This window comes from Aotus nancymaae, unplaced genomic scaffold, assembly GCF_030222135.1.
Source record: "Aotus nancymaae isolate 86718 unplaced genomic scaffold, 86718_ANA_hifiasm-v0.15.2.pri h1tg000028l, whole genome shotgun sequence".
NCBI classification, from domain to species: domain Eukaryota; kingdom Metazoa; phylum Chordata; class Mammalia; order Primates; family Aotidae; genus Aotus; species Aotus nancymaae.
The window spans coordinates 34,247,562-34,275,203 of record NW_026988441.1 but is presented as its reverse complement, the minus strand read 5'-3'; the positions used below and the strand labels follow the sequence as shown (position 1 = coordinate 34,275,203).

Below are 27,642 nucleotides of genomic sequence, written 5' to 3'. Positions count from 1 at the left end.
GTCTGTACTAAAAATAAAAATTAGGGGCCAGGAACAGTGGCTCACACCTGTAATCCCAGCATTTTGGGAGGCCGAGGTGGGCAGATCACTTGAGGTCAGGAATTTGAAACCAGCCCAGCCAACATGGTGAAACACCATTTCTTTTTTTTTTTTTTTTTTTTCCTTTTGGTAGAGCTAGCTGAGGTTTTATTTTGGACAAACAAAAAAAGCAATTGAATTGTTTTGTAGCAGGAGGCATGGGCAAGGGGGGTCTCCAGGCAGTAAACTTCCCCGCAGCTGGGCTGACAGCTAGGGCTGAGCCTCAGATGGGTCTCCTGTTCCCTGTACTGCCCTTCACAGCAGCCTCCCTCCCAGGTTCCAGGGCAGCCACAGGAGGGGCGCCCACCTCAGCCTCCTAAAGCGCTAGGATTACAGGATTGAGCCACCATGCTCGCTCTCTATTTCACTTTTGTTTTTAGGGACAGGGTCCTGCTCTGTTGCCAAGGCTGTAGTGCAGTGGTGCCATCATAGCTCACTGCTGCCTGTAACTCCTGGGTTCAAGTCATCCTCCCACCTCAGAGGCTGCCAAGGCTGGTGAAACCCCATCTCTACTAAAAATACAAAAATTGGCTGGGCGTGGTGGCTCACACCTGTAGTCCCAGCTACTCACTCAGGAAGCTGAGGCATGAGAATCGCTTGAACCTGGGAGGCTGAGGTTGCAGTGAGCGGAGACCGCACCAGTGTACTCCAGCCTGGGCGACAGAGCAAGACTCCATCTCAAAAAAAAAAAAAAAAAAAAAGGTCTTCACACTGAGTGAGCTGAGGAGGAAGAGGAAGGAAGGGGAAGGGTTGGTCTTGCTGTGTCAGGGGTAACAGAGGCGGAAGAAAATTGGTGTTTAAGGGGACCCGTGAAGTTCAAACCTGTGTTGTTCAAAGGTTAACTGTCTAAATGTTGACTCAGGAGCTGGACAGCCTGGGTCTGCTCATTGAAATCTTTCACACCGTGGGCACCTATTTCTCTCTAGGCCTCAGTTGCTCTGTCTCAGATGGGGATAATGACAGGAGTGGCTGTAAAGATGAAACGAGGCGGGCTGGACATGGTGGCTCACGCCTGTGATCCCAGCACTTTAGACGGCCAATGCAGGATCGCCTGAGCTCAGGATTTGGAGACCAGCCTGGGCAGCATAGCAAAACCCTGTCTCTACCAAAAATACAGTTAGCCAAGCATGGGGGCATGTGCCTGTAGTCCCAGATGAAGTGAAGAATCACTTGAGCCTGGGAGCTCGAGGCTGCAGTGAGCCAAGCTAGTGCCACTGCATTCCAGCCTGGGTGACAGTAAGACCCTGTCTTAAAAGAAAAAAAAAAGCAAGGATGAAATGAGGCGAACTGTGTAACATTTTATTACTATGTTTATTTATTTATCGAAACAGAGTGAAACTCTGTTTCCATACACATAGTGAAAAAGACAGGGTCTCATTCTGTTTCTGGGCTGGAGGGCAGTGGCGCAATCTCAGTTCTCTGCAACCTCTATCTCCCTGGGCTCAAAGATTCTCTCACCTCAGCTTCCCAAGTAGCTGGGACTACAAAGGCATGCCACTACGCCCAGTTAATTTTTTTGTTGTTGTTGTAGAGACAAGGTTTCGCCATGTTGCCCAGGCTGGTCTTGATCTCCGGGACGCAAGCCATCCACCCACCTCAGCCTCCTAAAGTGCTAGGATCACAGTATTGAGCCACCATGCTTGGTCTCTATTTTACTTTTATTTTTAGAGACAGGGTCTTGTTCTGTGGCCAAGGCTGTAGTGCAATGGTGCCATCACAGCTCACTGCTGCCTGTAACTCCTGGGCTCAAATCATCCTCCTGCCCCAGTCTCCCTGGTAGCCGGGAATACGGACACCAGCCACTGGCCACCACGCCCAGCCTGTGCTTATTATTGTCTTGCAGTGTTGCTGCAGAGATACAGCAAGTTCCGATCTTCAGAGCAGAAACCATTAGTATTTGCTGTTCCCCTCCCTTCGTCCCCACCCAGCTAACTTGGAAACCATCACAAGATGATACCAATGTTCCCTTTTTCCTGAGAGCCCACAAAGCCAGGCCTTGAGCCAAGTGTATGCCAGGCACCTCTCTCTGCATTTTTAATTCCATCTCACTGAGGAGTAACTCAAGTTCACACAGCCAGGCATGGCCTAGCTGTCCCACTCATGGCACCAAACCCTCAGGCTCCCCAGTCTTTTCCCGAGACAGCTGAGACTCCCCCATGTGTTCTCCCCTCCCCAGCGCGGCCCTGTCATGCTCCTGCCCAAACACCCTCCATGGCTCCCACTTACCCATCAAGCCTGGACTGGAGACAGATCACTCAGTTGACTAGCAAAGCCCCTTCCCTTCCCTTAGCCTCCATTCCCTCTGCTATAAAATAGGTTGATGAAATGGCCTCCAGTGTGGTGGGGAGGATCTGAAAGGTAGCAAGTTGTCTTTGCTCAGCACTGGCTGTTTCTATGTGGCCGCTCACCCTCTGCCATTCTAGCTAACACCAGAAACTTCTGGTACTCCCTTATCTCTGCCTTCTGGCTTTACCAGTCTTACTGCCTATCTGATGGTAGAAGTATTCTCTTAAGCTTTCCCTTCATACTTGTAATAGTTTTGAGTTTTATATGTTTGCATGATTAATCCATGTGGAATTTTTTTTTTTTAAGATAGAGTTTCGCTCTTGTCACCCAGGCTGGAGTGCAATGGCGTGGGTGCGATCGTGGCTCGCTGCAACCTCTGCCTCTCAGGTTTAAGCAACTCTCCTGCCTCAGCCTCCCGAGTAGCAGAGATTACAGGCATGCACCACTATATCCGGCTAATTTTTGTTTTTTGTTTGTTTGTTTTGTTTTTTAGTAGAGACAGGGTTTCACCATGTTGACCGCTATAGGGAAGATAGAAGGTACCTGTGTTTGTCCAGAGAGGAGATGACAGGGCTGTGTGAAAAGGCCGGGTGCTGGCCGGGGGTGGTGGCTCACGCCTATAATTCTATCACTTTGGGAGGCCAAGGTGGGCGGATCGTCTGAGTCAGGAGTTCAAGACCAGCCTGGCCAACATTGTGAAACCCTATCTCTACTAAAAATACAAAACTTAGCTGGGCATGATGACAGGCGCCTGTAATGCCAGCTACTTGGGAGGCTGAGATGGGAAAATCTCTTGAACCCAGGAGATGGTTATTGGAGTGAGCTGAGATCCAGCCACTGTACTCCAGCCTGGGTGGCTGAGCAAGAAAAAAAAAAAGAAAAAGAAAGGGTGAGTGCTTGAGGAACAGGTGAAACGAGGTTGAATTCTGGATAGCTCTGAAGGCAAAACTGATCTGAAGCAGAGAAGTAGCCCCAGGTTCCTGGCCTGAGCATGTGGGAGGATGGAGCTGCTGTTCCTGAGTCATGGGATAATCAGAAGCTTGGCTGGGCCAGGTGCGGTGGCTCACACCTATAATCCCAGCACTTTGGGAGGCTGAGGTGGGAGGATCCCTGAGGCTGGGAGTTTGAGACCAGCCTGGGTGATGTTGCAAAACCCCATCTCTACTAAAAATACAAAAAATTAGCTGAGTGTGGTGGTGCATGCCTGTGGTCCCAGCTACTCAGGAGGCTAAGGTGGGAGGATCGCTTGAGCCCAGGAGGTCAAAGCTACAGTGACTTGTGATTGTGCAACTGCACTCCAGCCTGGGTGACAGAGTGAGACCCTGTCTCAAAAACAAAAAAGCTGACCGGGCACAGTGGCTCAGCCTGACCAACACGTATTTTGTAAAAAAAAAAAAAAAAAAATAGAAAATTAGGTCAGGTGTGGTGGCTTACGCCTATAATCACAGCACTTTGGGAGGCCGAGTCGGGTGGATCACCTGAGGTCAGGATTTCAAGACCAGCCTGGCCAACATCATGAAACCCCATCTCTATTTTAAAAAAAATACAAAATTAGCTGGGCGTGCTGGTGGGCACCTGTAATCTCAGCTACTTGGGAGGCTGAGGCAGGAGAATCGCTTGAACCCAGGAGGCGGAGGCTGCAGTGAGCCGAGATCCTGCCATTGCACTCCAGCCTGGGCAACAAGAGCGAAACTTTGTTTCAAAAAAAGCTTGGATGCCGCCACACTGAGTATGAGATGCCCACGTGTGTTGGGGGAAAACAGATGTCACATGGGTGTGCAGTTCAGAGACAACGGCTTCCTGAGGGCTCAACTTCTGGGATTCCTCAGTGTGGAGCTGGTGGGTGGGGCACGAATAAACCCAAATGTCCCCAGGGCACCCAGTGTAGTTGGGAAGAGAAGAGGCCTGTGTCCTGCTCTCTCTCCACTACTTGGAATGGGTAGGGTGGGACCAGCCAGCCTTTGGGCTGGCAGAGACTTCCAGAAAGAACCACAGGGCTTCTTTGGGAGTCTGGGTCATCCAAGGGCATGACTTGGTGCCTCGGGCCTCGCCTGTGTTCCAGGTGTTTAGATGGAGCCTCCTCTCTGCTGGAGGCTACTAATAGGAGAGGGAGCTTTTTTTTTTTTTTTTTTTTTTGAGATAGAGTCTCCCACTGTTTCCCTGGAGTGCAGTGGCATGATCCTGGCTCACTGCAACCTCCACCTTCCAGGTTCAAGCGATCCTCCTGCCTCAGCCCCCTCTAGTAGCTGGGATTACAGGCATGCGCAAGCCACCATACCCGGCTAATTGTATTTTTAGTAGAGACGGGGTTTCACCATGTTGGTCAGGCTGGTCTCAAACTCCTGACCTCGTGATCCACCCATCTCGGCCTCCCAAAGTGCTGGGATTACAGGCGTGAGCCACCTTGCCCAGCCGAGAGGGGATTTCTTTAAGGATAAGCTGAGTTAGTGACCAGAGCCCTGCCTGTGAGTCCTAGAGTCTAAGACAGCAGCTATAATTATTGGACACCAACTGCATATGGTCACACTGACTGTATAACCCCAGGCTGTCTGTGTACCCCCTCCACACTAAATGTATATTTCTGCTGAGGACACCTCCATGCCACCTGTATAATGCCATGTTAACCAAGTAATCAGCTGCACTTATATTTATAATTATGTATAAATATACAAGTAGGGTCAGGTTGTGGTGCAGTGGCTCATGCCTGCAATCCCAGCACTTTGGGAGGTCAAGGTGGGAGGACTGCTTAAGACAGGGAGTTTGAGACCATCCTGGGTAACACAGTGAGACCCTGTCTCTATTTTTGTTTTATTTTATTTTTTTGAGACAGAGTCTTACTCTTTCACTCAGGCTGGAGTGCAGTGGCACAGTCTTGGCTCACTGCAGCCTCTACCTGCCAGTTTCAAACAATTCTCCTACTTCAGCCTCCAGAGTAGCTGGGATTACAGGTGCCCACCACCATGCCTGGCTAATTTTTAGAGACTGGGTTTCGCCATGTTGGCCAGGCTGGTCTTGAACTCTTGATCGCAGGTGATTTGCCCACCTTAGCCTCCCAAAGTGCTGAGATTACAGGTGTGAGTCACTGGACCTCTCTGCACTCCAACCTGGAGGACAGAGTGAGACTCCATCACAAAAAAAAAAGACAATAAATTTTTTAAAAAAGAAAAACACTGGCTAGATCAGGCATGGCCCCATCTCCTAGATTTAAGTGATTCTCCAGCTTCAGCCTCCCAAGTAGCTGGGATTACAGGCACGTGCCACCACACTGACTAATTTCTGTATTTTTAGTAGTGATGAGGTTTCATCATGTTGGTCAGGCTGGTCTCGAGCTCCCGATCGCTGGTGATCTGCCCACATCAGCCTCCCAGAGTGCAGGGATTACAGGTGTGAGCCACCATGCCCAGCCTATGCCAGCTCTTTGAGGTCACTTTTGGTTTCATACTTAAGCCGCATTTTGCAGTTGAGGAAACTGAGGCTCAGGGAAGATAAGGCCTTTGTTAAGTATCATCTAGTCCAGAGGGCGCAGAAGGAGCATTTAAATTCAGGGTGACCCAGGAGGATGTGGGCTCTACAAGGCTGGAGATCGGGTCCCCCCCACCTTTTTTTTTTTTTTTTAATAGAGATGGGGTTTCACCATGTTGGCCAGGATGGTCTCAATCTCTTGGCCTCGTGATCCACCCGCCTCGGCCTCCCAAAGTGCTGGGATTACAGGTGTGAGCCACTGGGATTACCGGCGAGATTGGGTCTCTTATTCCTCACTGTATGCAGTGCCCAGTCCAAGGCCTGCACCCTGTAAGGGCTGAATAAATACTTGTTCTAAGGCCAGGCCCAGTAGTACATGCCTGTAATCGCAGCACTTTGAGGGGCCACGGTGGGAAGAGCCCATGAGTCCCGGAGTTAAAGATGAGCCTGGGCAACATAGCGAGATCCCATCTCTACAAAGAAATTAAAAATTAGCCGAGTGCAGTAGAGCACCTGTAGTCCCAGCTACTCGGGAGGCTGAGTCAGGAGAATGGCCTGACTGCTATGAGCTGTGATTGCACCACTGCACTCCAGCCTGGGCAACAGAGGGAGATCCAGTCTCAAAAAAAAAAAAAAAAAAGCAGCAGACAGAAAACTCATGCACAGGTTTGAGGAGTTTTCAGCCGCAACACTCCACAGTTGGTTGTCTGGGCTTGGGCCGTGGGCCGTTTTCCCTCCCCGTGCCTCAGTTTCCACACCTGCAAAACGGAGCCACAATAGCGCCCTTTGAGGGTGTCCAGGGGTTCTAGGTGGCGTTGCCCGGTGGCAGCGTGGCCCCGGGGTGAATCCGCAGGGTTCCCCCATGGGGGCGGGGAGGGCTAAATCCGGTCGGCCGGTGAGTGGCGGGAGCAGCTGCGCCCCGCCCGCGCCCTCCCGGGTCCCTCCGTCTGGGCAGCCGTCCAGCTCGGGCCGGCCTGACCGGTTTGGGCCGCCCCGCCTGGCGCTGTTCTGGGAGGAGCCGCCGCCAGCCGCGCGGTCAGTGCCTCCCTCCAGACTCCGGAGGGCCGAGGGGGCGCGGGAGAGAGCGCAGGCGGCCGCCGGGGCTGGGCGCCTGCAGAATGGGGAACGAGCGGCCCCACTACTACGGGAAACACGGTAAGCAGCGACCCCCGCCTGCAGCCCCGGGCCGACCCCTCGGCCCCTCGGAAGGGGCCTCTCGAGGAGCTGGGGCGCAGGGAAGGGGGCTGGAGGGGGAGCGCAGTTGCAAATCTGCGCCTGGAGCCCCCCACCGTCACCCAGCCCCCTTCACTCCACTTGTCCCCCAGAGCCTCGCAGACGACCCTCCTTACTTTCCCCCACCCGAAGGACCTGCCCCTGTTCCCCTCTGCCTGGCACTGGTGCCGGCTCCCTCTTCCCCCTATCCCACTTCAGACCTTCCCCGTCGCCACCTGGTTCCGGGGTGGCCACCATTTCAGCTCTTTCCCAGTAGGTGGCCGCCACTTAATGAATTTGTTCACAATTAGTGATCCCTCCCCCCGGCCCTGGCCTGCCCGGGCTGGGGGCTTGGGTGTGGTCACCTGGAGGTGGGTGGGGCAGAAATTCCACAGGTCTCTGAATTTTATTCTTGCCAAGGCAAAGACACCCCGAGGGGCTTTTGGGAGAGGTGCTCTCCCAGCGCTGTCTTGGTTCGGGTTTCCAACCCCATCCATCTTAATTTTGTCCACTTTCAGGAACGCCACAGAAGTATGATCCCACTTTCAAAGGACCCATTTACAACAGGTAAGGGCTCTGGGTTTTGGGGGGTTCTCCCAGATAATACCACTCCAATCCCTGTCTCTTCACACCCGCTCCCATCTGTTCTCTAACAGACTGGTGACAAATATTTGCAACTGTTCTTTTTTTTTTTTTTTTTTTTTGAGACGGAGTCTTGCTCTGTTGCCCAGGGTGGAGTGCAGTGGCTGCAACCTCCACCTCCCGGGTTCAAGCAATGCTCCCAAGTCAGCCTCCCGAGTAGCTACGGTTACAAGCACAAGTCACCATGCCTGGCTAATTTTTTTTCTTTTCTTTTTTTTTTTTTTTTTTTTTTTGTATTTTTAGCAGAGACAGGTTTTGCTGTGTTGCCCATGCTGGTCTCGACCTCCTGAGTGCAAAGCACTGGTTTTGAACTCCTGGACTCAAGTGATCCACCTGCCTTGGCCTCCCAAAGTGCTGGGGATCACAGGTGTGAGTCACCATACCCAGCCTGCACTTAATTTTTACCATGCTCTTATTTATTTATTTATTTTTGAGATGGAGTCTCCATCTGTTACCCAGGCTGGAGTGGCCCAGTCTCACAGCTCACTTCAGCCTACCCCTCCCGGTTCAAACGAGTCTCTTGCCTCAGCCTCCAGAGCAGCTGTGACTACTTGGAGGCTACTAGGGAGGCTGAGGCAGGAGAATCCCTTGAACCTGGGAATCAGAAGTTGCAGTAAGCCGAGATGGCGCCACTGCACTCCAGTCTAAATGACAAGAGTGAGACTCTGTCTCAAAAAAATAATATCAAAAAATCAAATGCAGCCGGGCACGGTGGCTCACACATGTAATCCCAGCATTTTGGGAGGGCAAAGCAGGTGGATCACTTGAGACCAGGAGTTCAAGACCAGCCTGGCCAACATGGTGAAATCCTGTCTCTACTAAAAATACAAAACTTAGCCCAGTGTGGTGGCGGGTGCTTGTAATCCCAGCTACTTGGGAGGCTGAAACAGGAGAATCACTTGAACCTGGGAGGCGCCAGGTTGCACTCCAGCCTGAGCAACAGAGCGAGAGTTGCTCTCAAAAATATAAAATAAAAAATAAAAAGCCAGGTGCGGTGTCTCATGCCTGTAATTCCAGCACTTCGGGAGGCCGAGGCAGATGGATCACCTGAGGTCAGGAGTTCAAGAACAGCCTGACTAACATGGAGAAACCTGGCCTCTACTAAAAGTACAAAATTAGCTGGGTGTGGTGGCACATTCCTATAATCCCAGCTACTCAGGAGGCTGAGGCAGGAGAACCACTTGAATCTGGGAGGCGGAGGTTGTGGTGAGCCGAGATCGTGCCATTGCACTCCAGCCTGGACAACAAGAGCAAAACTTCGTCTCAAAAAAAAAAAAAAGTAGCCAGTATAAAAGTGAAATGAAATAAAAATTAAAATGCATGTGCCGGTTGGTACGGCATTCAAACGACTCAGGAAAATTTGTCCAAATAACACAGGGATGCGGGTGTTGGATGCGGGTGTTTGCAGAGTGCAGATGTGCCCGTGGTGCACACGGCACCAAGACTCCCCTCAACACTGCCCCTCTGCTCCCCAGGGGCTGCACAGACGTCATTTGCTGTGTGTTTCTGCTCCTGGCCATTGTGGGCTACGTGGCTGTGGGCATTATAGGTGAGTAGAGAATGAGATGGTACCCGGGGTTCCAGGATAGGAGGGGGCAGCCACACAGCCCCAGCCTCTGCAGTGGGAACAGGGCTGGTTCTGAGGAGTGGCAGCGTCTCAGTATCCCCGGATCTTTCCACAGCCTGGACTCATGGAGACCCTCGAAAGGTCATCTACCCCACGGATAGCCGGGGCGAGTTCTGTGGGCAGAAGGGCACCAAAAACGAGTGAGTCCTCCCTGGGGCCTGGTGGGGCTGGGGAGGAGTGGGCAGAAGATTCTAGGCGTTCCCCATCTCCTTAAGTCCAGTTAACGAGTGTTTACGAGGCTGGGCGCTGTGGCTCATGCCTGTAATCCCAGCACTTTGGGAGGCCGAGGCGGGCGGATCATGAGGTCAAGAGATCGAGACCATCCTGGCCAACATGGTGAAACCCCCATCTCTATTTAAAATTTTAAAAATAATAATAATAATAAAATGAATTAAAAAAAAAAAAAAAGTGTTTACAGGGCCAGGCACAGTGACTCACACCCGAAATCCCAACACTTTGGGAGGCCGAGGCAGGAATATCGCTTGAGGTCAGGAGTTTGAGACCAGCTTGGCCAACAGGGTGAAACCCTGTCTCTACTAAAAATACAAAAATTAGCCAGGCGTGGTGGCAGATGCCTGTAATCCCAGCTGCTCGGGAGGCTGAGGCAGGAGAGTCACTGGAACCTGGGAGGCAGAGGTTGCAGTGACCCGAGATCGTGCCATTGCACTTTAGCCCGGGTGACAGAGTGACACTCTGTCTCAAAAGAAACAAACAAAAAAATTAGTTGGACATGGTGGGGTGCACCTCTAGTCCCAGCTACCCGGGAGGCTGAGGTGGGAGGATCGCTTGAGCTGGGAGATCAAGGCTGCAGTAAGGTGTGGTGGTACCACTGCACTCCAGCCAGGGCGACAGAGCGAACCCTGGTCTCAACAAAACAAACAACAAAAGAAGGCAAGTACTGATAAAAGCCTCACCAGCCTCAGCCACTATTCTAGGCCTTGGGGACACACAGCTCTAAATGAGATAGTAAGTGTCCTGTTCTTTGGCAGCTCACATTTTAAGGGCAGGAGAGACAGAGAGGGGACGGTCCTGGAGCAGACGTCAGGTGGTGATGAGCAGGTGAGACAGCAGAGCAAGTACAGTGTGAGTGGCGTCACTTCCTGGCTCTGTGACCTAGGACAGGTGTCTCAATCTCTCTGGGCCTCATTTTCCTCATCTCTAAAATGAGGATCATGACAGTCCCACCCTCATGGGGCCATTTTGATGGTTAGATGCGCCAGTACCTGTGTAGAGCTTAGAGTGGCACCTGCCATAGAGTTCCTGCTGCTGCAGTTTTATTGTTATTATTTTGAGGTGGTGTCTCGCTGTCAGCCAGTAGCAGGATCATAGCTCACTACAACCTGGAATTGGGCTCAAGTGATCTTCCCACCTGGCCTTCCAAAGTGCTGGCATAAGACAGGCCTGAGCCACCCTGCCTGGCGCTATATAAAATATCTTTTTTTTTGAGAGAGAGAGAGTCTCGCTCTGTCGCCCAGATTGGAGTGCAATGGTGCGATCTTGGCTCACTGCAACCTCCGCCACCTGGGTTCAAGCACTGTCACTACAAAAAATTAGCCAGGTGTGGTTGTGCATGCCTGTCATCCCAGCTGCTCAGGAGGATGAAGTGGAGGATCACCTGAGCCCAGGTTGAGGCTGTGGCAAGCCAAGACTGTGCCACTGCTCTCCATCCTGGGCAACAGAGAAAGACTGTGTCTCTGAAAAACAGCAACAAAAAAGAGGCCAGGCACAGTGACTCACTCCTGTAATCCCAACAGTTTAGGAGGCCAAGGTGGGAGGATCACCTGAGGGCAGGAGTTCAAGACCAGTTTGCACATATGGCGAAATCCCATCCCTACTAAAAATACAAAAATTAGCCAAGCGCGGTGGCTCATGCCTGTAATCCCAGCACTTTGGTAGGCCGAGGCGGGTGGATCACGAGGTCAAGAGATCGAGACCATCCTGGTCAACATGGTGAAACCCCGTCTCTACTAAAAATACAAATATTAGCTGGGCATGGTGGCACGTGCCTGTAATTCCAGCTACTCAGGAGGCTGAGGCAGGAGAATTGCCTGAACCCAGGAGGTGGAGGTTGCGGTGAGCTGAGATCACGCCATTGCACTCTAGCCTGGGTAACAAGAGCGAAACTCCGTCTCAAAAAAAAAAAAAAAAAAAATTAGCTGGGCATGGTGGCGGGTGCCTGTGGTCCCAACTATTCGGGAGGCTGAGGCAAGAGAATCACTTGAACCCGGGAGGTGGAGGTTGCAGTGAGTCCACATCTCACCACTGTACTCCAGCCTGCGTAACAGAGCAAGAGTCCGTCTCAAAAAAAAAAAAAAGAGAGAGAAAAAAAATAAAAAGGAAAAAAGAAGCAAAGAAGTTTTCTGTTGGGTGGTTAAGAAGTCTTGACAGTTTCCATTCTCCCTTCTCCAACTCCAGGAACAAACCCTTCCTGTTTTATTTCAACATTGTGAAGTGTGCCAGCCCCCTGGTTTTGCTGGAATTCCAATGTCCTACTCCCCAGGTAACCTGTCCACACTGTTCCCCTTTTTCCCTCCCTGCTTTCCATCCTTTTCCCCCGTAAAGGTGGGCTGGGACCTCTGTCCTGAGCAGTCTGTCCCAACCCCACCCAGTCCCTTCCTTCTCCCCTCCCAGATCTGCGTGGAAAAATGCCCCGACCGTTACCTCACATACCTGAATGCGCGCAGCTCCCGGGACTTTGAGTACTATAAGCAGTTCTGTGTTCCTGGCTTTAAGAACAATAAAGTGAGTTGTAGCCTGCCCCAGGAGCCCAGGCACAGGTAGTGGCAGGGTGCTTGCCTCAGGGACTCACCTCCCTCCCTCTCTCTCGGCAGGGAGTCGCTGAGGTGCTTCGAGATGGTGACTGCCCCGCTGTCCTCATCCCCAGCAAACCCTGTGAGTCAGGGGATCCCAGGAGGCTCAGGTGGGGACAGGGAGGCTGTGCAGAGACTCAGCCTGACTGGTCCTATCCTCTGCTCCATGCAGTGGCCCGGAGATGCTTCCCCGCCATCCACGCCCACAAGGGTGTCCTGATGGTGGGCAATGAGACGACCTATGAGGATGGGCACGGCTCCCGGAAAAACATCACAGACCTGGTGGAGGGCGCTAAGTGAGGATGTTGGCGCACCATGCTGGGGTCGCGCTTTCCTGGGTGGGACAGGCATCCCCTGGGGTTGGCCTGATCACAGAAAAGGGTCTGATCTGAGCCTCATTCTCCTTCCCCCAGGAAAGCTAATGGGGTCCTCGAGGCGCGGCAACTTGCCATGCGCATATTTGAAGATTACACCGTGTCTTGGTACTGGATTATCATGTAAGTCGGGAGGGAAGGGGCTTCTCCCCTGGCTGCCCCCTCTATGCCTGACCGGGAGTGGCATCTGTTCATGACCCTTTTCTTTTCCCCAGAGGCCTGGTCATTGCCATGGTGATGAGCCTCCTGTTCATCATCCTGCTGCGCTTCCTGGCTGGTATTATGGTCTGGGTGATGATCATCATGGTGATTCTGGTGCTGGGCTATGGTGCGTCACCCCCTCCCGAGACACGTCTTTCCTGAGTCTGTACTCCGCCCTTCCCCTTCCCATGGAAATGGCCCATCAGGAAATTTATCCTAAGCCATCAGACATTCTTCATCACTTACTTGACATATTTGTGAAAATGTTCATCTTGGTGTTGTTGAGAAGACCAGATTCTTTTTTATTTGTTTTCTTTTGTTTCATTTTCTGAAACAGAGTTTTCTTTTGTTTCATCTTATTGCCCAGGCTGGAGTGCAATGGCGCGATCTCGGCTCACCACAACCTCCCCCTCCCAGGTTCAAACGATTCTCCTGCCTCAGCCTCCTGAGTAGCTGGGGTTACAGGCATGGGTCACCACACCTAGCTAATTTTGTATTTTTGGTAGAGATGGGGTTTCTCCATGTTGGTCAGGCTGATATTGAACTCCCTATCTCAGGTGATCCACCCACCTCGGCCTACCAAAGTGCTGGGATTACAAGCATGAGTCACCCAGCCTGGCTCTGTTTTTTTTTTTTTTTTAAGACAAAGTCTTGCTCTGTCGTCCAGGCTGGAGTGCAGTGGGTTGATCTTGGCTCACTGCAACCTCCACCTCCCAGGTTCAAGTGATTCTCCTGCCTCAGCCTCCCCAGTAGCTGAGATTACAGGCATGCACCACCACAACTGGCTAATTTTTGTATTTTTAGTAGAGAAGGGGTTTTACCATGTTGGCCAGGCTCGTCTAGATCTCCTAACCTCAGGTGATCTGCCCACCTCAGCCTCCCAAAGTGCTGGGATTACAGGCATGAGCCACCATGCTCGGCCAAATTTTTGTATTTTAGTAGAGACAGCGTTTCACCATGTTGGCCAGGCTGGTCTTAAACTCCTGACCTCAAGTGATCCTCTCACCTTGGCCTCTGAAAGTGCTGGGGTTACAGGCCAAGAGCACATTCCTGTGATAACAGCCTCAGCATCCTTCAGTGGGGCCTGGGCCAGGCTCACCACTGCCCTCCAATCCAGGTCGAGGTCTATACTTTTATCAACAGCAAAAGGCATTCTCAAGAAAGCTACTTGGGTCAGGCACAGTAGCTCATGCCTGTAATCTCCCAGTACTTTGGGAGGCCCAAGAGTTTTGGGCGAGCCTGGGCAACATAATGAGACCGCATCTTTACCAAAAATGTAAACATTAGCTGGGTGTAGTGGTATAAGCCTGTAGTCCCAGCTACTGGGGATGCTGAGGTGGGAGGATTGCCTGAGCCTGGGAGTTTGAGGCTGCGATAAGCTGTGATCCTGCCACTGCACTCCAGCCTGGGCAGCAGAGAAAGACATTGTCTTTAAAAAAGAAAAAAAAAGAAAAAAGTGGAGGAGAGCAAAGGTGGAAAAAAAAAATGACTCGGCCAAGTTTGGTGGCTCACGCCTGTAATCCCAACACTTTGGGAGGCCGAGGTGGGCAAATCACCTGAGGTCAGGAATTTGAGACCAGCCTGGCCAACATGGCAAAACCCTGTCTCTACTAAAATATACAAAAATTAGTCAGACGTTGTAGCAGGCGCCTGTAATCCCAGCTATTCTGGAGGCTGAGGCAGGGAGACTCTCTTGAACCTGGGAGGCGGAGGTTGCAGTGAGCCAAGATCATGCCATTGCACTCCAGCCTGGGCGACAGAGTGAGATGCCTCAAAAAAAAAAGAGAGAGAAGTTAGAGCATGGCAGTATCATTATGATTCCAAGTAGGGGGAAAGTGTTCTGGAAAGTCTCCCGTGAAGATGACCCTTTAGCAGAGACCTAAGGATGTGTGGGATCCAGCCATGGGGAGAGAAAGTGCCTGGCAGTGGGAACTGCAAGTGTAAAGTCCCTGAGGCAGGGGCAAGGAAAGGCAGCCTCTGCCGGGCATGCTGGCTCACGCCTGTAATCCCAGCATTTTGGGAGGTTGAGGCAGGCAGATCAACTGAGTCAGGAGTTCGAGACCAGCCTGACCAACATGGAGAAACCCCGTCTCTACTAAAAATACAAAATTAGCTGGGCATGATGGCACTTGCCTGTAATCCCATCTACTGGGGAGGCTGAGGCAGGAGAATCACTTGAGCCTGGGAGGCAAAGGTTTCGATGAGCTGAGATCACGCCATTGCACTCCAGACTGGATAACAAGAGCGAAACTCCATTTAAAAAAAAAAAAAGGCAGCCTCTCAGCCTCAATGTTTGCTTATGTTTTTTTGTTTTGTTTTGTTTTGAGACAGAATCTTGCTCTGTTGCCCAGGCTACAGTGCAATGGCGCAATCTCAGCTCACTGCAATCTCCACCTCCTGGGTTCAAGCAATTCACCTGCCTTAGCCTCCCGAGTAGCTGGGACTGCAGGCACCCACCACCATGCCTGGCTAACTTTTTATATTTTCAGTTGAGATGGGGTTTCACCATGTTGGCCAGGCTGGTCTCAAACTCCTGACCTCAGGTGATCTGCCCACCTCGGCCTCCCAAAGTGCTGGGTTTAAGGTGTGAGCCTCCGAGCCTGGCCAGTGTTTGCTTCTGTTATTTTTTTATTATTATTTTTATTATTATTATTTTTTTTTAAAGATGGGGTTTCTCCATGATGGCCAGGCTGGTCTTGAACTCCTGACCTCAGGTGATCCACCCACCTCGGCCTCCCAAAGTGCTAGGATTACAGGCGTGAGCCACCGCGCCCGGCGTTTGCTTCTGTTAAGTGGGGGCAGTTGTAGCTGCTTTGCAAAGTTACAGGAGGCACTGGTGGACTGAGCTTGTGGTTCCTCCATGCAGGCATATTTCACTGCTACATGGAGTACTCCCGACTGCGTGGTGAGGCTGGCTCTGATGTCTCTCTGGTGGACCTCGGCTTTCAGACGGATTTCCGGGTGTACCTGCATTTACGGCAGACCTGGTTGGCCTTTAGTGAGTCCCAGTCTCCCAATCCTGCCCCTACATGAGGCCTTGGAGGGAGTGGGGAGCCCAGGCGGCTCAGCCTTTGCCCTTTGCAGTGATCATTCTGAGTATCCTTGAAGTCATTATCATCTTACTGCTCATCTTTCTCCGGAAGAGGATTCTCATCGCGATCGCACTCATCAAAGAAGCCAGCAGGTAGGGGCTGGGGCATCAGGGGCCAGGATGGACCTATCCCTAGAGTCATGTCTTTTGCCCTGATGCTTGTGTCTCTGTTCCTTCCTAGGGCTGTGGGATACGTCATGTGCTCCATGCTCTACCCACTGGTCACCTTCTTCCTGCTGTGCCTCTGCATTGCCTACTGGGCCAGCACTGCTGTGTATCCACCCCCAGACACCAATCTCTGACCCTAGGGATGGCTAAAGACCAACTTTGAGGCCGGGCGCGGTGGCTCAAGCCTGTAATCCCAGCACTTTGGGAGGCCGAGGCGGGTGGATCACGAGGTCAAGAGATCGAGACCATCCTGGTCAACATGGTGAAACCCCGTCTCTACTAATACAAAAAATTAGCTGGGCATGGTGGCGCGTGCCTGTAATCGCAGCTACTCAGGAGGCTGAGGCAGGAGAATTGCCTGAACCCAGGAGGCGGAGGTTGCGGTGAGCCGAGATCGCGCCATTGCACTCCAGCCTGGGTAACAAGAGCGAAACTCTGTCTCAAAAAAAAAAAAAAGAAAAAGACCAACTTTGCCCAGAAGTAACATGCAGCTTAGGAACAGGGCTGGAAACTGGTGGGAGAATGGATTCTTTCCCACAAGTCCCTGGGGTCCTCAGTCCTAGACCTCCACTTCCTTAACGAGCCTCTAGCTTCCTGTCCACTTCCAACGAAGCGGTCTATAAGATCTTTGATGATGGCCCCTGCCCACTTACTTCGAAAACCTGCAACCCAGAGGTAGGCGTCCCTGGGGTGGGGAGGGCAGGTATTGCCCCAGCAGGCCCCAGATGATTTGAAACCTCTCATGTCCACTTGAAGATTATTCAGCAAGCAACTGTCCCCTGTTGCATGCCCTGTGCTGGGTGTGTGTGGCGAGGGGGAGCAGGGGAGGATCAAACAACTTCCCGAGACAGGCCGACTTCTCCAACTTGACCTGGCCTTCACCCCAGCTGCTAAATCACTCATTTTCCCCACTTCATTTCCTGTCTCCATGCCTTCTTCTTGACCCTGGTGCTGGCCACTTCTTGTTTCTAGAATCCCTTTTTTTGCACAAGCCCGTATTCGGAACCCTTAATTCCTTCACTTAACTCTGATCCCCATGTCTCCTATCCTAGTTTCCCTGGCCCCACATCTGATGCTCAGAGCCCACTCTGAACTCCTGGCGCCTCTTTTTGGACTCCGTTCTCCCTTCTCTCCCACAGACCTTCCCCTCCTCCAATGAGTCCCGCCTATGCCCCAATGCCCGCTGCCAGTTCGCCTTCTACGGTGGTGAGTCGGGCTACCACCGAGCCCTGCTGGGCCTGCAGATCTTCAATGCCTTCATGTTCTTCTGGTTGGCCAACTTCGTGCTGGCGCTGGGCCAAGTCACGCTGGCCGGGGCCTTTGCCTCCTACTACTGGGCCCTGCGCAAGCCAGACGACCTGCCGGCCTTCCCGCTCTTCTCTGCCTTTGGTCGGGCGCTCAGGTGGGCTGGCGTTGCGGGCAGGATGGGGTGGAGGACGAGGCCTGGCCCGGCCACCGACCACCCCTTCGGCCCGCAGGTACCACACAGGCTCCCTGGCCTTTGGCGCGCTCATCCTGGCCATTGTGCAGATCATCCGAGTGATCCTTGAGTACCTGGATCAGCGGCTGAAAGGTACGGCCCACCGACGGCTGGCATTGGCTCCTGCTGGGGGGCGGGGGGGGGGGGTGAGGCTGAATAGCAAACCAGGATTGGTTCTTGCTTGGAGGTGGGCGGGGACAAGAGAATAGGGGAGTCATTGGTTTCTGTCTGTGACGGTGGCGTTCGGGAGTTCGCGTGATTGGGTCCTGCGATGGAGAAGCAGCCCAGAGAGCCTACCGGAGGAGGCAGGCTCATGAGGCCTGGCCCACCACTGGTTATTACTAGAGCGAGTAGGAGTGAGATCTATTTGCGTTCAAGAGAGCAGGAATAAAACTGGTTTATGGGTTTATGCAGTGCTCATGCCTGTAATCCCAGCACTTTGGGAGGCCAAAGCGGAGATTAGGAGTTCAAGACCAGCCTGGCCAACATGGTGAAACCCCGTCTCTACTAAAAATATAAAAATTAGCCGAGCGTAGTGGCGCATGCCTGTAATCTCAGCTACTTGGGAGGCTGAGGCAGGAGAATTGGTCGAACCTGGGAGGTGCAGGTTGCAGTAAGCCAAGATCGAGCCACTGCATTCCAGCCTGGAACAGATCGAGACTCCGTTAAAAAAAAAAAAAAAAAAAAAAAAAAAAAAAAAGCACAAGAGGGGCTGTGGGGCTGGGATTGGTCACACTTTGTTTTAGAGACAAGATCTTTCTGTTGCCCAGGCTGGAGTACAGTGGCACCACCATAGCTCACTGGAGCCTCAAAATCCTGGGCTCAAGTCCCTGTCTCTTTGACAGCATGGACTCAGGAGACCTGGACGGTGGCAAATCTGTGTGATAGAGAAGAGGGGATCCCTTCTAGGCCAGGCCGGGTGTCCCCCTCACTTCCACATCCCTTCCCTTCTTTTCCAGCTGCGGAGAACAGGTTTGCCAAGTACCTCATGACCTGTCTCAAATGCTGCTTCTGGTGCCTGGAGAAATTCATCAAATTCCTCAACAGGAATGCCTACATCATGGTGAGTGGGCCTGGGACCCCCAACCAACCCAACAGCTCCTGCAGGGTGACAGCCCCCCCCCGCCACCATGCCCACTCAGTGAGTCTGATCTCTCCCTCACACTCTCCTCCAGATTGCCATCTACGGCACCAATTTCTGCACCTCGGCCAGGAATGCCTTCTTTCTGCTCATGAGAAACATCATCAGGTCAGGGAAGACATCTTCCTCCTGCCACCCCACCTCTTCCCCTAGTCCCTGAAGCCAACATTCACACCTGCCCCTCATTGTCCCCTGCAGAGTGGCTGTCCTGGACAAAGTTACCGACTTCCTCTTTCTGTTGGGCAAACTTCTGATCGTGGGTAGTGTGGGTGAGTGCTGCCCACCTAGCCTCTCAGGGTGTGGGAGCCTGATTTCCGTCTTCTGTGATGGGTGTCATCTTGTTGGGAAGCTGTTTCCTATACCCAGAACCCTTCAGCATCTTGCTTTCCTCTCCTTTTTCCAGGGATCCTGGCTTTCTTCTTCTTCACTCACCGTATTAGGATTGTGCAGGATACAGCACCACCCCTCAATTATTACTGGGTTCCTATACTGGTATGGACCGCTGGGGAGAGATGGGGGTTTGGGAAGAGATGTTTTGCTGGTCTTCTTTGACTAGATAAATGGGGATAGAGGTCAGAAGTGGGGAAATGATTATTTATTCAGACTGCAGACTTTGTTTGTTTGATTTTGAATCAGAGTCTTGCCCTGTCACCCAGGCTGGAGTGCAGTGGTGAGATCTCAGCTCACTGCAACCTCTGCCTCCCGGGTTCAAGCAAATTCTCCAGCTTCTGCTTCCCGAGTAGCTGGGATTACAGGTGCCTGCCACCACACCTGGCTAATTTTTGTATATTTATTTATTTTTTAATTTTCATTTTATTTATTTATTTAGAGACAGAGTCTCACTCTGTTGCCCAAGTTGTAGTGGAGTGAAGCAATCTTGGCTCACAGCAACCTCCACCTCCCTAGTTCAAGTGATTCTTGTGCCTCAGCCTCCTGAGTAGCTGGGATTACAGGCAGATGCTACCACACCTGGCTAATTTTTTTTTTTTTTTTTTTTTTGAGATAGAGTTTTGCTCTTGTTGCCCAGGCTGGAGTGCCATGGCACAATCTCGGCTCACTGTAACCTCCACCTCCCACGTTCAAGTGATTCTCCTGCCTCAGCCTCCTGAGTAGCTGGGATTACAGGCATACGCCACCATGCCTGGCTAATTCTGTATTTTTAATAGAGACGGGGTTTATTCATGTTGGTCAGGCTGGTCTTGAACTCCTAACCTCAGGTGATCTGCCTGCCTGAGCCTCCCAAAGTGCTGGGGTTACAGGCATAAGCCACCTTACCAGGCCTATTTTTTATTTTTTTATTTTGAGTAGAGACGGGGTTTCACCACGTTGGCTAGGCTGGTCTCAAACTCCCGACCTCAGGTGATCCACCTGCCTTGGCCTCTCAAAGTGTGGGATTACAGGCACGAACCACCACACCCAGCTCATTTTTGTGTATTTAATAGAGACAGGGTTTCACTGTGTTGTCTCGGCTGGTCTGAAACTCCTGACCTCAAGTCATCTGCGCACCTTAGCCTCCCACAGGCTTGAGCCACCATGCCCGACCTCAGACCACAAACGTTATCAAGCACCTATTGTGTATCAGGCATTGAGAGGGAGGGCTTTCCTCTCGAGGCCTTACAGTTTGGGGGTATACAGATATTCCTCCATAATGATATTGGTGAATGTATGATTGCAAACTGGGACATGCCATTAGTATGTCTGTATGTCTGTATAGCACAGGGAACTATTTGGACCTGTGGCAGGTGTGGGAGTCCAGGTGGTGTCACCATGCTGGTGATGTTGGATCTGAGATCTGAAGCTGTAGACAGTATCCAGGCAGAGGGAATGGCAAGTACAGCGGCCCTGGGGTGGGACTGTGCCAGGAACAGTAAAGAGAGCAGTGGGGCATGTGGAGGGACTAAACAAGTGGAGATAAGGGCTGGGCATGGTGGCTCACTCCTCTAATCCCAGCACTTTGGAAGGCTGAGGTGGGTGGATCACTTAAGGTCAGGAGTTCGAGACTAACATGGCGAAACCCCATCTCTACTAAAAATTCAAAAATTAGCCAGGCATGGTAGCAGGTGCCTGTAATCCCAGGTACTCAGGAGGCTGAGTCAGGAGAATTGCTTGAACTCAGGAGGCAGAGATTGCAGTGAGCCAAGATCATGCTACCGCACTCCAGCCTGGGTAATAGAGTGAGACTCTGTCTCAAAAAAAAAAGGAGGTAATGAGGCTGTGGAGGGAATAAGCCTTCATTGCAAGGGCAGTATTGTATCTCAGTACAGGTCTTGAAGCCCAGTGACCCAGTTTCTTATCTTAGTTCCTCTATTTGCTAGTTCTTTTTATTTTGAGATGGAGTTTCGCTCTTGCCCAGGCTGGAGTGCAATGGTGTGATCTCGGCTTACTGCAACCTCCGCCTCCTGTGTTCAGGCAATTCTTCCTCAGCTTTCCGAGTAACTGGGATTACAGCCATGCCCGGCTAATTCTGAATTTTTAATAGAGATAGGGCTTTACCCTGTTGGCTAGGCTGGTCTCGAACTCATGGCATGCACCACTCTGCCCAGCTAATTTTTATATTTTTAGTAGAGACAGGGTTTCACCCTATTGGCTAGGCTAGTCTTGAACTATTGGCCAGGTGATCCACCCACGTTGGCCTCCCAAAGTGCTGGGATTACAGGAGTGAGCCACCCTGCCTGGCCATGGCTTTATTTCTTAAAATTTTTACTTTAAAATAACAGAGATAGGCTGGGTCTGGTGGCTCACGCTCTACTATAATAATAATAATAATAATAATAGAGGCAGGGTCTCCCTATATTGCCCAGGCTGGTCTCGAACTCCTGGGCTCAAGGGATCCTCCTGCCTCAGCCTCCCAAAGTGCAAGGACTACAGGCATGAGCCATTACGCCTGGCCAGCTCCACTGACTTACGTTGACAAATGTTTATCAAGCAGCTACCGAAGCCCTGGGAGTCTCCAGATTGCTAGGGATGTAGCAGTAAATGGGACTGGGCATAGTGAGGATGTGTGCATTAGGCTGGGCGCAGTGGCTCATGCCTGTCATCCCAACACTTTGGGAGGCTGAGGCGGGCAGATCACTTGAGGTCAGGAGTTTGAGACTAGCCTGGCCAACATGGTGAAACCCCATTTCTACTAAAAATACAAAAATTAGCCGGATGTGGTGGTGGGTGCCTGTAATCCCAGCTACTAGAGAGGCTAAGGCAGGTGAATCACTTGAACCCGGGAGGCGGAGGTTACAGTGAGCTGAGATCGCGCCATTGCACTCCAGACTGGGTGACAGAGTGAGACTCCGTCTCCAAAAAAAGAAGAGAAAGAAAGAGAGAGAGGGAGAGAAGAGGGCTGTGTGGATGGTGGGGCCCGGCTGGCATGGGTGAGGGGTTAAGATGTCGTTATTCCAAAGAGGGTTTCTCAGTAGAGGAAGGACACAGTGGGTGGGGGTTGCTCTGGGAAGGACACGGAGCAAGGACAGCTTGTTTCTCCTCGCCCAGACGGTGATCATCGGCTCCTACCTGATTGCACACGGTTTCTTCAGCGTCTATGGCATGTGTGTGGACACGCTGTTCCTCTGCTTCTGTGAGTGACCCCTCACCCCAAATCTTGCGGGGCCCCGAAACCCTCCTTTCCACTGGGCATCACATCCCCCTCCAACGGGGCAACATGATTGCCTGCCCCCAGCTTCCCCAGGGCTTGGCTGTCCCTCGTCCTGGGTCCCCAGCCCGTCTTCTTGGTTTCCTTTTGCACTTAGAAGCGGCTTTGACCTCCTGTCCACTGACCCAGGCTGCAGCCCAGATGCTGGCCTCAAGCCCTCGCTTCGCAGTTTCTGGCTTTGATGGGGGGTGGATCTGTGGCTGCCACTAACTCTGGTCTCTCCATCTGTTTTTGTTTTGTTTTGTTTTTTCTTCTCTCTTCCTCTTCTCCATGCCTGCTGGCTTCCCTGTTCTTCCCTGCCTCTCTCTTTCCCTCCCTTCCTGACCACCCCATTTTCCCCCTGCCGGTTCCCGGGGGGAGCCCAGGTGAGGACCTGGAAAGGAATGACGGCTCTCAGGAGCGACCCTACTTCATGTCGCCCGAGCTGAGAGACATCCTGTTGAAGGGGAGTGCGGAGGAGGGGAAGCGGGCAGAAGATGAGGAGTAGACAGTGAGGGAGGCTGGCGTGGGGGCCAGGTTTCCTCCGTGTAGATTGGGGGTGCATGAAGCGGGGGGCTTTCTGGCCTGGGAGTGTGGGGATCCTGTGTGTCCCTCGGAGCCCGTCACAGTCCGCCCCTCTCTGGTCCCAGTGTGTCTGCTTTCTAACCCTCTGAGGCTTCTCTGTGACCCTCGTCCACCCTCCCTGTCCCCAGTGGCCCCTGCCCGTGAGCTCCCCTCACGCCTCCTGCTCTGGGACCTCTCTCCACAGTGGAGGACCTGGAGAGGAATGATGGCTCGGCCGAGAGGCCTTACTTCATGTCTTCCACCCTCAAGAAACTCTTGAACAAGACCAACAAGAAGGTAGCGGAGTCCTGAAGGCCCCGTGCTCCCCACTTCTCGAGGAGCCTCATGCCACAGGGTGCTCAGTAGCGGGGTCTGTTCCCCCAACCCCTTGGGCTCACCCGAAGTCCTATCACTGCCGCTCGGCCCATCCCCATGATCCAGATCCCACCAGTTTCTGGACGTGGAGCATCTGGGGCATCTCCTTCTTATGCCAAGGGGGCGCTTGGAGTTTTCACAGCTGCCCCCCAAGACTGCGAGAAATGAGTTCAAATCCAGTGGGACCTCTTGATGTCCAGGATGTTGTCCGACCGCCGCAAGCTCCCTCATGCTTCTGGTTCCCGCTTACATGACAACAGGCCAGACCACAGGAAGGATAGTGTTTGCGTCTGAGGGAGCTGCTGGCCACAGTGAACACCCACGTTTATTCCTGCCTGCTCCAGCCAGGACTGAACCCCTTCTCCACACCTGAACAGTTGGCGTAAGAGCCACCAGAAGCATTTCTTTATTATTATTATTTTTTAACCTGGACGTGCATTAAAGGGTCTATTAGCTTTTTTTTTTTCCAATCTGTCTCAACAGCTGAGATGGGGCCGCCAAGGAGTGCCTTTCTTTTGCTCCCTCCTAGCTGGGCGTGGCTGGGGTGGGAGTGTGTGTGCCCAGGTGGGGGTGTCTCCTGGCTGGGAAGGAGGGAGAGGGAGGGAGGTTTTTACAGAGGTGGTTGGCAGTGGGGAGCAGGCTGGAGAGGAGATCGCTAATAGCTGTTTAATGGAAACCTGCTGGGCTGGAGGGAGGGAGGCTGAATTTCCCGACTTCCTCTGCCAGTTATTGACACAGCTCTCTTTGTAAGAGAGGAAAGAAACTGAACCCACCCAAGGGATGATTTCAGGGGGAGAGGTAGAGGGCAGATGCCCGGGGCAAACCGGGCCCCTCTGCCCACGCACCTCACTTGATGATCTTTTTGCCAAACTTGTTGAACTTGGGGGACCTGGCTTCCCAGTGGCCCCTTTGCCATATTCCAAGGCCCCCTGAGACTTAACATCTCTGCTCATCAGCACTGTCCCAGGATCCTGGAGAGGGAGAACCCCGGCCCCCGGAGAAAGGGGGGGGTCTCCCGTTTCCTGTACCTGCGCCAGCCCTGCCCCCACTGCGTCTGCACAACCCTGCGTGTAACTGCATTCCAACCACTAATAAAGTGCCTATTGTACAGGTCCAGGCCTGGCGTGTTTGTGGGGGGCAGTGAGCCAGTGGGCGGCTGGTGGGGGGACCCCAGCTTCCAAGACTCTTGAATTCTCTGAGCTGGGGCAATTCTCTCAAAAGGAAGGAGGAGGGGGCAGGAAACCCACTGGCTGCTGGCGGCTCTGCCTGAATTCCAAACTTCAGGCAGCTCAGATTTCCCCTGATTAGGCCCTAATCCCTGGACTCCAGAAGGCACAAGCAGCCTGTCCACCTCCCCCATCACCCCTCCTGGACACCCCTCCCCCAGGCCTGCTCTCTCCCAGGGCCCAGGCACCTGAGGTCCTGCAGTCACTGTGCTCACCAGATACTTTGGATCTGTGAAGGGATGGCCCGTGGGATGGACCCTGCTGCCCGTAGGCTCGCTGCTGCCCCCTGGTGCCAGCTGCCTGTGTCAGTTGCCTCCAGGCAATCTGCCCCAAGATTTTAACTATCTCCACCCTCCCCTCTCGGAATTTTTCTTCAATAGCACTTTTTTTTTTTTTTTGAGACAGTCTTGGCCTGTCACCCAGGTTGGAGTGCAGTGGTGCAATCTTGGCGCACTGCAACCTCCACCTCCTGGGTTCAAGCGATTCTCCTGCCTCAGCCTCCCGAGTAGCTGGGATTACAGGTGCACACCACCACATTTGGCTGATTTTTGTATTTTTACTGTAGAGACGGGGTTTCACCATATTGGCCAGGCTGGTCTCGAACTCCTGACTTCAGTTCATCCACTCACCTGGGCCCCCCAAAGTGCTGGGATTAAAGGTGTGAGCCACCACTCCTAGCCTTTTTTTTTTTTTTTTTTTTTTTTTGAGACAGGGTCTCTATGGCCCAGGCTGGAGTGCAGTGGTGCAGTCATGGCTCACTGCAGCCTGAACCTTCCCAGGCTCGGGTGATCCTCCCACCTCAGCCTCCCAAGTAGCTGGGACTACAGGTGCACACCACCACACCTAATTTTTGTATTTTTTTGTAGAGATGGGGTTTTACCATATTGCCCATGCTGGTCTAAAATTCCTGGGCTCCAGTTATCCGCCTGCCTCGGCCTCCGAAAGTGCTATCTATAGATTGCCCAACAGGAAAGGGGCTAAGAAGGCTTTTTTCTTCTTTTTTTTCATGAGACGGAGTCTCCCCCCGTGGCCCAGGCTGGAGTGCAGTGGCATGATCTCAGCTCACTGCAACCTCCCAGCTTCAAGCGAATCTTGTGCCTCAGCCTCCTGAGTAGCTGGGATTACAGGTGTGAGCCACCACATCCAGCTAATTTTTGTATTTTTCATTGAGATGGCGTTTCACCTTGTTGGCCAAGCTGGTCTCAAAATCCCGACCTCATGTGATCCACCTGCGTCGGCCTCCCAAAGTGCTGGGATTACAGGCGTGAGCCACTGCACCTGGCCTGCATTTTGTTTGTTTCCACGAAGGCATTTGAACCCAGGTCTTGGCTCCAGAGCCCCCAAGTTCTACCCTACACCGGCACTGACCTCTTCATCGATGCCTTTGTTCCCCTGGATCCTTTGAGTCTGGCATTTTCTTTAGCCCCAGCTCCCTTCCAACCAAAAAATAACTCCTGACTTGGCCAGGAGGCACAAGAATCACTCGAACCCAGGAGGTGGAGGTTGCAGTGAGCTGAGACAGCCAATACATTCCAGTTTGGGTGACAAAGCAAAACTCCGTCAAAAAAAAAAAACAGCTCCCAAACCCCACTTGTTTCTGTCCACATTATTGGTTCCCAGACCCCATCATCACTGAGCTGAGGGAGTGCCACCCTGCCTCCTTGGTGCCCAGCTCCTATTCCCATTCCCCCAGTAGGGACAGGGAGACACTTGCAAACATCAGAGTGAGGCCACGCCCCTCCTCTGCTCAAGAACCTTCCACGGTTCCCACTTTACCCACGTCAAATCCCAAGTCCTCCCTGCAGCCCACAGGCCCAGCACCATCTGCTCTGTCACCTCCCACCTTTATCTCCCTTCACTCTCCCACGCACTCCAGCCCTCCAGCCACTCAGATCCCAGCACTGATGCCTGAAATGCCTTCCATTTTTCTTTCACCTCTTTGCATCCTTCTACTTCCAGCTTGGGGATCACCTCCTCCAGGAAGCTTACCCTGCTCACCTAAAGTTGGCTCTCTGGGTGACAATCTTTTTCTCCTTAGCACTTGCCACCATCTGTAATTATATAACTTATGTGTCTTTTCACTTACTGTCAGCCTCCCCAACCAGAATGGCAGTTCAGAGAAGACACAGACCTTGTCTTTTGTTTACCACCTTATCCCAGGGTGAGCCAGAGTGCCTGGTACACAGCAGACATACCGGACATGCACATGGAAGAGCTGAATGAATAATAAGGGTTTATTTATTTATTTAGAGACAGGGTCTTGCTCTGTTACCTAGGCTGAAGTGCAGTGGAGTAATCCTGGCTCACTGCAACCTCCACCTCCAGGCTCACGTGATCCTCCTGCCTCAGCCTCTCCAGCAGCTGGGACTACAGGCATCCACCAACGCACGTACGGCTAATATTTGTATTTTTTGTAAATGGGAGTCTTACCATGTTCCCCAGGTTGATCTCAGACTCCTGGGCTCAAGCAATTTGCCCTCCTCAGTCTCCCAAAGTGCTGGGATTACAGGCATGAGCCACTACTCTTGGCCTGATGTTAAGGGTTTAACCTGCCTGACACCGGGAGGAAGTGCGTAGTGTTAGCGATTGTTACGCATTAGTGATACCTGCCTCTAAGCTCCCAGTCTTTTTGTTTTGTTTCGTTTTTTTTGAGACAAAGTCTCACTCTGTCCCAGGCTGGAGTATAGTGGTGTGATTTCAGCTCACTGAAATCTCCACCTCCCAGGTTCAAGCTATTCCCCTGCCTCAGCCTCCTGAATAGCTGGAATTACAGGCGTGTACCACCACACCTGGCTAATTTTTGTTTTTAGTGGAGACGGGTTTCACCATGTTGGCCAGGCTGGTCTGGAACTCCTGACGTCGTGATACCCCCGCCTTGGCCTCTCAAAGCGCTGGGATTACAGACGTGAGCCACCAAGCCTGGGCCCCAAGTCTTCTTATTTATTTAGTGGTTTTTTTTTTTTCTTTGAGACAGAGTCTTACTTTGTTATCCAGGCTGGAGTGCGGTGGAACAATCTCAGCTCACGGCAGCCTCTGCCTCCCAGGTTCAAACAATTCTCCTGCCTTAACCTCCCGGGTAGCTAGGATTACAGGTGTGCACCATTAAAACCAGCTAATTTTGTATCTTTAGTAGATACAGGGTTTCACCACTCACCATGTTGGCCAGGCTGGTCTCAAACTCCTGACCTCAAGTGCTCTGCCTTGGCCTCCCAAAGCATTGGGATTACAGGCATGAGCCACCGTGCTTGGATTTTTTTTTTTTTTTTTTTTTAAGAGATAAAGT

The 27,642-nt window shown here is 52.2% G+C and overlaps 1 protein-coding gene across 7 annotated transcripts in view; it reads left to right on the top strand.

Annotated features, from left to right (window-relative positions):
- Window positions 1-24,247, top strand: part of SLC44A2 (solute carrier family 44 member 2 (CTL2 blood group)) — a 33,948-nt gene extending 9,701 nt beyond the window's left edge. For 2 of the 7 annotated variants that reach the window (XM_064381874.1, XM_012436196.3), the window contains exons 2-23: window positions 7,557-7,605; window positions 9,156-9,229; window positions 9,363-9,447; window positions 11,723-11,807; window positions 11,939-12,049; window positions 12,139-12,199; window positions 12,290-12,413; window positions 12,531-12,614; window positions 12,707-12,819; window positions 15,559-15,690; window positions 15,777-15,876; window positions 15,965-16,057; window positions 16,542-16,626; window positions 17,091-17,353; window positions 17,430-17,524; window positions 18,391-18,494; window positions 18,607-18,680; window positions 18,771-18,841; window positions 18,976-19,064; window positions 22,056-22,140; window positions 22,581-22,705; window positions 22,964-23,052. In XM_064381874.1, coding sequence (XP_064237944.1) covers window positions 7,557-7,605; window positions 9,156-9,229; window positions 9,363-9,447; window positions 11,723-11,807; window positions 11,939-12,049; window positions 12,139-12,199; window positions 12,290-12,413; window positions 12,531-12,614; window positions 12,707-12,819; window positions 15,559-15,690; window positions 15,777-15,876; window positions 15,965-16,057; window positions 16,542-16,626; window positions 17,091-17,353; window positions 17,430-17,524; window positions 18,391-18,494; window positions 18,607-18,680; window positions 18,771-18,841; window positions 18,976-19,064; window positions 22,056-22,140; window positions 22,581-22,702 — 2,099 coding nt within the window. In that variant the 3' untranslated portion in view covers window positions 22,703-22,705; window positions 22,964-23,052. Of the gene's footprint in view, window positions 1-6,864; window positions 6,982-7,556; window positions 7,606-9,155; window positions 9,230-9,362; window positions 9,448-10,036; window positions 10,367-11,722; window positions 11,808-11,938; window positions 12,050-12,138; window positions 12,200-12,289; window positions 12,414-12,530; window positions 12,615-12,706; window positions 12,820-15,558; window positions 15,691-15,776; window positions 15,877-15,964; window positions 16,058-16,541; window positions 16,627-17,090; window positions 17,354-17,429; window positions 17,525-18,390; window positions 18,495-18,606; window positions 18,681-18,770; window positions 18,842-18,975; window positions 19,065-22,055; window positions 22,141-22,580; window positions 22,706-22,963 lie in introns of those variants that run through there. The other 5 variants (XM_012436202.2, XM_012436198.3, XM_064381873.1 and 2 more) reach the window with 4 other exon arrangements.
- The last annotated feature ends 3,395 nt before the right edge of the window (window positions 24,248-27,642 follow it).